Here is an 11096-nt window from a genome sequence, read left to right as displayed (position 1 = left end):
AGTGGACCAGCTGTGTGTGTGTGTTATTTAGCGGGCAGTGGACCAGCTGTGTGTGTGTGTTATTTAGCGGGCAGTGGACCAGGTGAGTGTGTGTGTGTGTTATTTAGTGGGCAGTGGACCAGGTGAGTGTGTGTGTGTGTTATTTAGTGGGCAGTGGACCAGGTGAGTGTGTGTGTGTGTTATTTAGTGGGCAGTGGACCAGGTGAGTGTGTGTGTGTGTTATTTAGTGGGCAGTGGACCAGCTGTGTGTGTGTGTTATTTAGCGGGCAGTGGACCAGGTGAGTGTGTGTGTGTGTTATTTAGTGGGCAGTGGACCAGGTGAGTGTGTGTGTGTGTTATTTAGTGGGCAGTGGACCAGGTGAGTGTGTGTGTGTGTTATTTAGCGGGCAGTGGACCAGGTGAGTGTGTGTGTGTGTTATTTAGTGGGCAGTGGACCAGGTGAGTGTGTGTGTGTGTTATTTAGCGGGCAGTGGACCAGGTGAGTGTGTGTGTGTGTTATTTAGTGGGCAGTGGACCAGGTGAGTGTGTGTGTGTGTTATTTAGCGGGCAGTGGACCAGGTGAGTGTGTGTGTGTGTTATTTAGTGGGCAGTGGACCAGGTGAGTGTGTGTGTGTGTTATTTAGTGGGCAGTGGACCAGGTGAGTGTGTGTGTGTGTTATTTAGTGGGCAGTGGACCAGGTGAGTGTGTGTGTGTTATTTAGTGGGCAGTGGACCAGGTGAGTGTGTGTGTGTTATTTAGTGGGCAGTGGACCAGCTGTGTGTGTGTGTGTTATTTAGTGGGCAGTGGACCAGGTGAGTGTGTGTGTGTTATTTAGTGGGCAGTGGACCAGGTGAGTGTGTGTGTGTGTTATTTAGTGGGCAGTGGACCAGCTGTGTGTGTGTGTTATTTAGTGGGCAGTGGACCAGGTGAGTGTGTGTGTGTGTTATTTAGTGGGCAGTGGACCAGCTGTGTGTGTGTGTTATTTAGTGGGCAGTGGACCAGGTGAGTGTGTTATTTAGTGGGCAGTGGACCAGGTGAGTGTGTGTGTGTTATTTAGTGGGCAGTGGACCAGGTGAGTGTGTGTGTGTGTTATTTAGTGGGCAGTGGACCAGGTGAGTGTGTGTGTATTATTTAGTGGGCAGTGGACCAGGTGAGTGTGTGTGTGTGTTATTTAGTGGGCAGTGGACCAGGTGAGTGTGTGTGTGTGTTATTTAGTGGGCAGTGGACCAGGTGAGTGTGTGTGTGTGTTATTTAGTGGGCAGTGGACCAGGTGAGTGTGTGTGTGTGTTATTTAGTGGGCAGTGGACCAGGTGAGTGTGTGTGTGTGTTATTTAGTGGGCAGTGGACCAGGTGAGTGTGTGTGTGTGTTATTTAGTGGGCAGTAGACCAGGTGAGTGTGTGTGTGTGTGTTATTTAGTGGGCAGTAGACCAGGTGAGTGTGTGTGTGTGTTATTTAGTGGGCAGTGGACCAGGTGAGTGTGTGTGTGTGTTATTTAGTGGGCAGTAGACCAGGTGAGTGTGTGTGTTATTTAGCGGGCAGTGGACCAGGTGAGTGTGTGTGTGTGTTATTTAGCGGGCAGTGGACCAGGTGAGTGTGTGTGTTATTTAGTGGGCAGTAGACCAGGTGAGTGTGTGTGTGTGTGTTATTTAGTGGGCAGTGGACCAGGTGAGTGTGTGTGTGTGTTATTTAGTGGGCAGTGGACCAGGTGAGTGTGTGTGTGTGTTATTTAGTGGGCAGTAGACCAGGTGAGTGTGTGTGTTATTTAGCGGGCAGTGGACCAGGTGAGTGTGTGTGTGTGTTATTTAGCGGGCAGTGGACCAGGTGAGTGTGTGTGTGTGTTATTTAGCGGGCAGTGGACCAGGTGAGCGTGTGTGTGTGTGTGTTATTTAGCAGGCAGTGGACCAGGTGAGTGTGTGTGTGTGTTATTTAGCAGGCAGTGGACCAGGTGAGTGTGTGTGTGTTATTTAGTAGGCAGTGGACCAGGTGAGTGTGTGTGTGTTATTTAGCAGGCAGTGGACCAGGTGAGTGTGTGTGTGAGTGTGTGAAGCAGTTGAAGCAGTTAGCCTTGCTGAAAGGCCAGTAGAACTGCTGGATGGCGCACTGGGCCCAGACCTGGGGTAAACTGGGCACACTGTGGAACTTCATCAGACGCTTCTGTGTGGTTCTCCGGCCCTCAGGGCTCTCTGGAATCTTGGCCAGCACTCCGAGGGGCGGGGCCTCTTTCGGGCCATGGGCGGGGTCAGGCCTGCTTGGTGGGAGCTCAGCGCTGCAGCTCATAGAGCGAGTGGCCCGTCTCTGATTCTGACGCACCAGATGCTTGTCGATCATGGACGGCTCGTGCTGTGTCTCCACTTCCTGTTCCTGCCACAGGGTTTCCGCTTCACTCTCGCTGTCCAGGGAGAGCGCGTGGGGGCGGGACCAGCGGCCGGGCTGCAGGATCTCCTTGGCCATGCGCTGGATTATGCTCCAGTCACGGTGGATGTCCTCTGGCCGTGTGAACTGCGACGTCACCGTGAAGCGGATGATGAGCTTGGAGCCGACGGCGGCCGGAATCAGAAACATGCTGCCAGAGTGTGTTAACCTGCGCAAGAGCTCCTGTGTGAGAGCATTTCCTCCCTGCACACACACACACACACACACACACAGTTACCATTCATTCCTGTTACACTGACGATCCATGTAGAGCGCCCTCTATTGAGCAAATTTCATCATGTGACAGTCCATGCTTTTAATATGGGGAGTTAAACAGCCAATAGGCTGTGAATACACTGTTGCTAGGCAACTGAGAAAATGGACACCAAGCTTATGAGGCTAATAATTCAGCTAGCTAGCATATAGCCCTTAAGATATGATGTGGAAATGAGACAGAACCTGAACATCAGCATTTACCTCAGATGTGTTTGGAAACTACATATTGTGTGTGTGTGTGTGTGTGTCTCCTCAGCAGTCTCTCTTTCTTCTCTCACTCTCTTCAGAGAGAGAATAAAGAGAGACTGCTGAGGGGATGAGTGTTTATAGCTGAAGAGAGACAGAATAAAGAGAGACTGCTGAGGGGATGAGTGTTTATAGCTGAAGAGAGACAGAATAAAGAGAGACTGCTGAGGGGACGAGTGTTTTTAGCTGAAGAGAGACAGAATAAAGAGAGACTGCTGAGGGGACGAGTGTTTTTAGCTGAAGAGAGAGAGAGAATAAAGAGAGACTGCTGAGCGGATGAGTGTTTATAGCTGAAGAGACACAGAATAAAGAGAGACTGCTGAGGGGACGAGTGTTTTTAGCTGAAGAGAGAGAGAGAATAAAGAGAGACTGCTGAGGGGATGAGTGTTTATAGCTGAAGAGAGACAGAATAAAGAGAGACTGCTGAGGGGATGAGTGTTTTTAGCTGAAGAGAGAGAATAAAGAGAGACTGCTGAGGGGACGAGTGTTTTTAGCTGAAGAGAGAGAGAGAATAAAGAGAGACTGCTGAGCGGATGAGTGTTTATAGCTGAAGAGACACAGAATAAAGAGAGACTGCTGAGGGGACGAGTGTTTTTAGCTGAAGAGAGAGAGAGAGAATAAAGAGAGACTGCTGAGGGGATGAGTGTTTATAGCTGAAGAGAGACAGAATAAAGAGAGACTGCTGAGGGGATGAGTGTTTTTAGCTGAAGAGAGAGCGAATAAAGAGAGACTGCTGAGAGGATGAGTGTTTTTAGCTGAAGAGAGAGAATAAAGAGAGACTGCTGAGAGGATGAGTGTTTTTAGCTGAAGAGAGAGCGAATAAAGACAGACTGCTGAGGGGATGAGTGTTTTTAGCTGAAGAGAGAGAGAATAAAGAGAGACTGCTGAGAGGATGAGTGTTTTTAGCTGAAGAGAGAGTAGAAAGAAACACTGCTGAGGGGACGAATGTTTATAGCTGAAGAGAGAGAATAAAGAGAGACTGCTGAGGGGACGAGTATTTATAGCTGAAGAGAGAGAATAAAGAGAGACTGCTGAGGGGACGAGTGTTTATAGCTGAAGAGAGAGAGAATAAAGAGAGACTGCTGAGGGGACGAGTGTTTATAGCTGGAGAGAGAGAGAATAAAGAGAGACTGCTGAGGGGACGAGTGTTTATAGCTGAAGAGAGAGAGAATAAAGAGAGACTGCTGAGGGGACGAGTGTTTTTAGCTGAAGAGAGAGAGAATAAAGAGAGACTGCTGAGGGGACGAGTGTTTATAGCTGAAGAGAGAGAGAATAAAGAGAGACTGCTGAGGGGATGAGTGTTTTTAGCTGGAGAGAGAGAGAATAAAGAGAGACTGCTGAGGGGACGAGTGTTTTTAGCTGAAGAGAGAGAAGAAAGAAAGACTGCTGAGGGAACGAGTATTTATAGCTGAAGAGAGAGAGAATAAAGAGAGACTGCTGAGGGGATGAGTGTTTTTAGCTGAAGAGAGAGCGAATAAAGACAGACTGCTGAGGGGACGAATGTTTATAGCTGAAGAGAGAGAATAAAGAGAGACTGCTGAGGGGACGAGTGTTTTTAGCTGAAGAGAGAGAAGAAAGAAAGACTGCTGAGGGAACGAGTATTTATAGCTGAAGAGAGAGAATAAAGAGAGACTGCTGAGGGGATGAGTGTTTTTAGCTGAAGAGAGAGAAGAAAGAAAGACTGATGAGGGAACGAGTATTTATAGCTGGAGAGAGAGAGAATAAAGAGAGACTGCTGAGGGGATGAGTGTTTTTAGCTGAAGAGAGAGCGAATAAAGACAGACTGCTGAGGGGACGAATGTTTATAGCTGAAGAGAGACAATAAAGAGAGACTGCTGAGGGGACGAGTGTTTTTAGCTGAAGAGAGAGAAGAAAGAAAGACTGCTGAGGGAACGAGTATTTATAGCTGAAGAGAGAGAATAAAGAGAGACTGCTGAGGGGACGAGTGTTTATAGCTGAAGAGAGAGAGAATAAAGAGAGACTGCTGAGGGGACGAGTGTTTATAGCTGGAGAGAGAGAGAATAAAGAGAGACTGCTGAGGGGATGAGTGTTTTTAGCTGAAGAGAGAGAGAATAAAGAGAGACTGCTGAGGGACGAGTGTTTATAGCTGAAGAGAGAGAGAATAAAGAGAGACTGCTGAGGGGATGAGTGTTTTTAGCTGGAGAGAGAGAGAATAAAGAGAGACTGCTGAGGGGACGAGTGTTTATAGCTGAAGAGAGAGAGAATAAAGAGAGACTGCTGAGGGGATGAGTGTTTTTAGCTGGAGAGAGAGAGAATAAAGAGAGACTGCTGAGGGGACGAGTGTTTTTAGCTGAAGAGAGAGAGAGAATAAAGAGAGACTGCTGAGGGGATGAGTGTTTTTAGCTGAAGAGAGAGAGAATAAAGAGAGACTGCTGAGGGGACGAGTGTTTATAGCTGAAGAGAGAGAGAATAAAGAGAGACTGCTGAGGGGATGAGTGTTTTTAGCTGGAGAGAGAGAGAATAAAGAGAGACTGCTGAGGGGACGAGTGTTTTTAGCTGAAGAGAGAGAGAATAAAGAGAGACTGCTGAGGGGATGAGTGTTTTTAGCTGAAGAGAGAGAGAATAAAGAGAGACTGCTGAGGGAACGAGTATTTATAGCTGAAGAGAGAGAATAAAGAGAGACTGCTGAGGGAACGAGTATTTATAGCTGAAGAGAGAGAATAAAGAGAGACTGCTGAGGGAACGAGTATTTATAGCTGAAGAGAGAGAATAAAGAGAGACTGCTGAGGGAACGAGTATTTATAGCTGAAGAGAGAGAATAAAGAGAGACTGCTGAGGGAACGAGTATTTATAGCTGAAGAGAGAGAATAAAGAGAGACTGCTGAGGGAACGAGTATTTATAGCTGAAGAGAGAGAATAAAGAGAGACTGCTATTTAAATTAATCAGTAATTATTTTTTCTGTCTAATGTTTTTTAATGTAAGCATTTTTACTCATCTGTTCTGTCTGTTTTCTCTTTTTTGAACTTTAGTTAACAATCATTAGCCTGTGTATTTGATTATACAACACACACATGCACACACACGCTCACACACACACACACACACACACACATACATGCACACACACACACATACACACGCACGCATGCACGCACACAGACACGCACACACACACACGCACACACCCACACACACACACACACACACGCACACACATACACACACACACGCACGCACACACCCACACACACACACACACACACACACAGGATATTGACACAGGTCAAAGACTGTGTTTATAGACTGAGTGTGAGATTGTGAGTTGAATGAACTCGTAACTCCACAAATACTGAATTCCACACAGTAACAATAAAACTCTAACATTGCAGAAATGTTGTGTTGTGTTGTGTTCTGTGATGTTGTGGTGTGTGATGTGTTGTTGTGTTGTGATGTGTGATGTTGTGTTGTTGTGTTGTGTGATGTGTTGTGTTCTGTGATGTTGTGTTGTGTGATGTGTTGTTGTGTTGTGTGATGTGTTGTGTGATGTGTTGTGTGATGTGTTGTTGTGTTGTGTGATGTTGTGTGATGTGTTGTGTGATGTGTTGTTGTGTTGTGTGATGTGTGATGTGTTGTGTTCTGTGATGTTGTGTTGTGTGATGTGTTGTTGTGTTGTGTGATGTTGTGTTGTGTGATGTGTTGTGTGATGTGTTGTGATGTGTTGTGTTCTGTGATGTTGTGTTGTGTGATGTGTTGTGTGATGTGTTGTGATGTGTTGTGTTCTGTGATGTTGTGTTGTGTGATGTGTTGTTGTGTTGTGTGATGTGATGTGTGATGTGTTGTGTGATGTGTGATGTTGTGTTGTGTGATGTGTGATGTGATGTGTGATGTTGTGTTGTGTTGTGTTCTGTAATGTTGTGTTGTGTGATGTGTTGTTGTGATGTGTGATGTTGTGATGTTGTGTTGTGTGATGTGTTGTTGTGATGTGTGATGTGTTGTTGTGTTGTGTGATGTTGTGTTGTGTGATGTGTTGTGTGATGTGTTGTGTTCTGTGATGTTGTGTTCTGTGATGTTGTGTTCTGTGATGTTGTGTTGTGTGATGTGTTGTGTGATGTGTTGTGTGATGTGTTGTGTTGTGTGATGTTGTGTTGTGTGATGTGTTGTGTGATGTGTTGTGTGATGTGTTGTGTGATGTGTTGTGTTGTGTGATGTTGTGTTGTGTGATGTGTTGTGTGATGTGTTGTGTGATGTGTTGTGTGATGTGTTGTGTTGTGTGATGTTGTGTTGTGTGATGTGTTGTTGTGTTGTGTGATGTGATGTTGTGTTGTGTGATGTGTTGTGTTCTGTGATGTTGTGTTGTGTGATGTTGTGTTGTGTGATGTGTTGTGTGATGTGTTGTGTTCTGTGATGTTGTGTTGTGTGATGTGTTGTTGTGTTGTGTGATGTGATGTGTGATGTGTGATGTGATGTGTGATGTTGTGTTGTGTGATGTGTTGTTGTGTTGTGTGATGTGTTGTGTGATGTGATGTGATGTGTTGTGTGATGTGATGTATGATGTGATGTGTGATGTGTGATGTGATGTGTTGTGTGATGTGTTGTATGATGTGATGTGTGATGTGTGATGTGATGTTGTGTTGTGTGATGTGATGTGTGATGTGATGTGTTGTGTGATGTGTTGTATGATGTGATGTGTGATGTGTGATGTGATGTTGTGTTGTGTGATGTGATGTGTGATGTGTGATGTTGTGTTGTGTGATGTGTTGTGTGATGTGATGTGATGTGATGTGATGTGATGTGATGTGTGATGTGATGTGATGTTGTGTTGTGTGATGTGATGTATGATGTGATGTGTGATGTGTGATGTGATGTATGATGTGATGTGATGTGATGTGTGATGTGATGTGTGATGTGTGATGTGATGTATGATGTGATGTGATGTGATGTGTGATGTGATGTGTGATGTGATGTTGTGTTGTGTGATGTGATGTATGATGTATGATGTGATGTGTGATGTGATGTATGATGTGATGTGATGTGATGTATGATGTATGATGTGATGTGTGATGTGATGTATGATGTGATGTGTGATGTGTGATGTGATGTATGATGTGATGTGATGTGATGTGATGTGTGATGTGATGTGATGTGTGATGTGATGTGATGTGATGTGATGTGATGTGTGATGTGATGTGATGTGATGTGATGTGATGTATGATGTGATGTGATGTGATGTGATGTATGATGTGATGTGATGTGATGTTGTGTTGTGTGATGTGATGTGTGATGTGTGATGTGATGTGTTGTGTGATGTGATGTGATGTGATGTGATGTGATGTGATGTGATGTGATGTGTTGTGTGATGTGATGTGATGTGATGTGATGTGTGATGTGTTGTGTGATGTGTGATGTGTGATGTGTGATGTGATGTGTTGTGTGATGTGATGTGTGATGTGTGATGTGTGATGTGATGTTGTGTGATGTGTTGTTGTGTTGTGTGATGTGTGATGTGTGATGTGTTGTGTGATGTGATGTGTGATGTGATGTGTTGTGTGATGTGTTGTGTGATGTGTGATGTGATGTGTTGTGTGGTGTGATGTGTGATGTGTTGTGTGATGTGATGTGTTGTGTGGTGTGATGTGTGATGTGTTGTGTGATGTGATGTTGTGTGATGTGTTGTGTGATGTGTTGTGTGATGTGTTGTGTGATGTGATGTGTTGTGTGATGTGTTGTGTGATGTTGTGTTGTGTGATGTGTTGTGTTCTGTGATGTTGTGTTCTGTGATGTTGTGTTGTGTGATGTTGTGTTGTGTGATGTGTTGTGTTCTGTGATGTTGTGTTGTGTGATGTTGTGTTGTGTGATGTGTTGTGTGATGTGTTGTGTTCTGTGATGTTGTGTTGTGTGATGTGTTGTTGTGTTGTGTGATGTGATGTGTTGTGTTCTGTGATGTTGTGTTGTGTGATGTGTTGTTGTGTTGTGTGATGTGATGTGATGTGATGTGTGATGTGATGTGTTGTGTTGTTGTGTTGTGTGATGTTGTGTTGTGTGATGTGTTGTGTTCTGTGATGTTGTGTTGTGTGATGTTGTGTTGTGTGATGTGTTGTGTGATGTGTTGTGTTCTGTGATGTTGTGTTGTGTGATGTGTTGTTGTGTGATGTGTGATGTTGTGTTGTGTGATGTGATGTGTTGTGTGATGTGATGTTGTGTTGTGTGATGTGTTGTATGATGTGTGATGTGATGTGTTGTGTGATGTGATGTGTGATGTGATGTGATGTGATGTGTGATGTGATGTTGTGTTGTGTGATGTGTTGTGTGATGTATGATGTGATGTGTGATGTGATGTATGATGTGATGTATGATGTGATGTGTTGTGTGATGTATGATGTGATGTGTGATGTGTGATGTGATGTTGTGTTGTGTGATGTGATGTGTGATGTTGTGTTGTGTGATGTGATGTGTGATGTTGTGTTGTGTGATGTGATGTGATGTGATGTGATGTGATGTGTTGTGTGATGTGATGTGATGTGATGTGATGTGATGTGATGTGTTGTGTTGTGTGATGTGATGTGTGATGTGTGATGTGATGTGATGTGTGATGTGATGTGTGATGTGTGATGTGTGATGTGATGTTGTGTGATGTGTTGTTGTGTTGTGTGATGTGTTGTGTGATGTGTGATGTGTGATGTGTTGTGTGATGTGATGTGTGATGTGATGTGTTGTGTGATGTGTTGTGTGATGTGTGATGTGATGTTGTGTGATGTGTTGTGTGATGTGATGTGTTGTGTGATGTGTGATGTGTGATGTGTGATGTGTGATGTGATGTGTTGTGTGGTGTGATGTGTGATGTGTTGTGTGATGTGATGTTGTGTGATGTGTTGTGTGATGTGTTGTGTGATGTGTTGTGTGATGTGATGTGTGATGTGATGTGTTGTGTGATGTGTTGTGTGATGTGTTGTGTGATGTGTGATGTGATGTTGTGTGATGTGTTGTGTGATGTGATGTGTGATGTGTGATGTGATGTGTGATGTGATGTTGTGTGATGTGTGATGTGTGATGTGATGTGTGATGTGTTGTGTGATGTGTTGTTGTGTTGTGTGATGTGTTGTGTGATGTGTGATGTGATGTGTGATGTGATGTGTGATGTGATGTGATGTGTTGTGTGATGTGATGTGTGATGTGTGATGTGATGTGTTGTGTTGTGTTGTGATGTGTGACGTGATGTGATGTGTGATGTGATGTGTGATGTGATGTGTTGTGTGATGTGTTGTGTGATGTGTTTTGTGATGTGATGTGTGATGTGATGTGTTGTGTGATGTGATGTTGTGTTGTGTGATGTGTGATGTGATGTTGTGTTGTGTGATGTGATGTGATGTGATGTGTGATGTGATGTGATGTGATGTGATGTGATGTGATGTGATGTGATGTGTTGTGTGATGTGATGTGTGATGTGTGATGTGATGTGTTGTGTTGTGATGTGTGACGTGATGTGATGTGTGATGTGATGTGTGATGTGATGTGTTGTGTGATGTGTTGTGTGATGTGTTTTGTGATGTGATGTGTGATGTGATGTGTTGTGTGATGTGATGTTGTGTTGTGTGATGTGTGATGTGATGTTGTGTTGTGTGATGTGATGTGATGTGATGTGTGATGTGATGTGATGTGATGTGATGTGATGTGATGTGATGTGTTGTGTTGTGTGATGTGATGTGTGATGTGTGATGTGATGTTGTGTTGTGTGATGTGATGTGTTGTGTGATGTGATGTGTGATGTGATGTGTGATGTGTTTTGTGATGTGATGTGTGATGTGATGTGTTGTGTGATGTGATGTGTGATGTGATGTGATGTGTGATGTGATGTTGTGTTGTGTGATGTGTGATGTGATGTTGTGTTGTGTGATGTGATGTGATGTGATGTGTGATGTGATGTGATGTGATGTGATGTGATGTGATGTGTTGTGTTGTGTTGTGTGATGTGATGTGTGATGTGTGATGTGATGTTGTGTTGTGTGATGTGATGTGTGATGTGATGTTGTGATGTGATGTTGTGTTGTGTGATGTGATGTGTGATGTGATGTGATGTGTGATGTGATGTGATGTGTGATGTGATGTGATGTGATGTGATGTGTTGTGTTGTGTTGTGTGATGTGATGTGATGTGTGATGTGATGTTGTGTTGTGTGATGTGTGATGTGTGATGTGATGTTGTGTTGTGTGATGTGATGTGTG

General features: G+C 44.3%; 1 protein-coding gene across 1 annotated transcript in view; it reads right to left on the bottom strand.

Moving 5' to 3' along the window:
* Positions 1-1893: 1893 nt before the first annotated feature.
* The window catches only part of hdc (histidine decarboxylase), a 40374-nt gene continuing 31171 nt past the window's right edge, over positions 1894-11096 (bottom strand). Inside the window, exon 12 of the mRNA XM_058387163.1 lies at positions 1894-2597. Within this exon, the coding sequence (XP_058243146.1) occupies positions 1980-2597 (618 nt within the window). The 3' untranslated portion in view covers positions 1894-1979. The remainder of the gene's footprint in view (positions 2598-11096) is intronic.

This window comes from Hemibagrus wyckioides, linkage group LG04 (genome assembly GCF_019097595.1).
Source record: "Hemibagrus wyckioides isolate EC202008001 linkage group LG04, SWU_Hwy_1.0, whole genome shotgun sequence".
Taxonomy (NCBI): domain Eukaryota; kingdom Metazoa; phylum Chordata; class Actinopteri; order Siluriformes; family Bagridae; genus Hemibagrus; species Hemibagrus wyckioides.
Note: the sequence above shows the minus strand (reverse complement) of the source record. Positions and strands in the feature narration are given on the sequence as shown.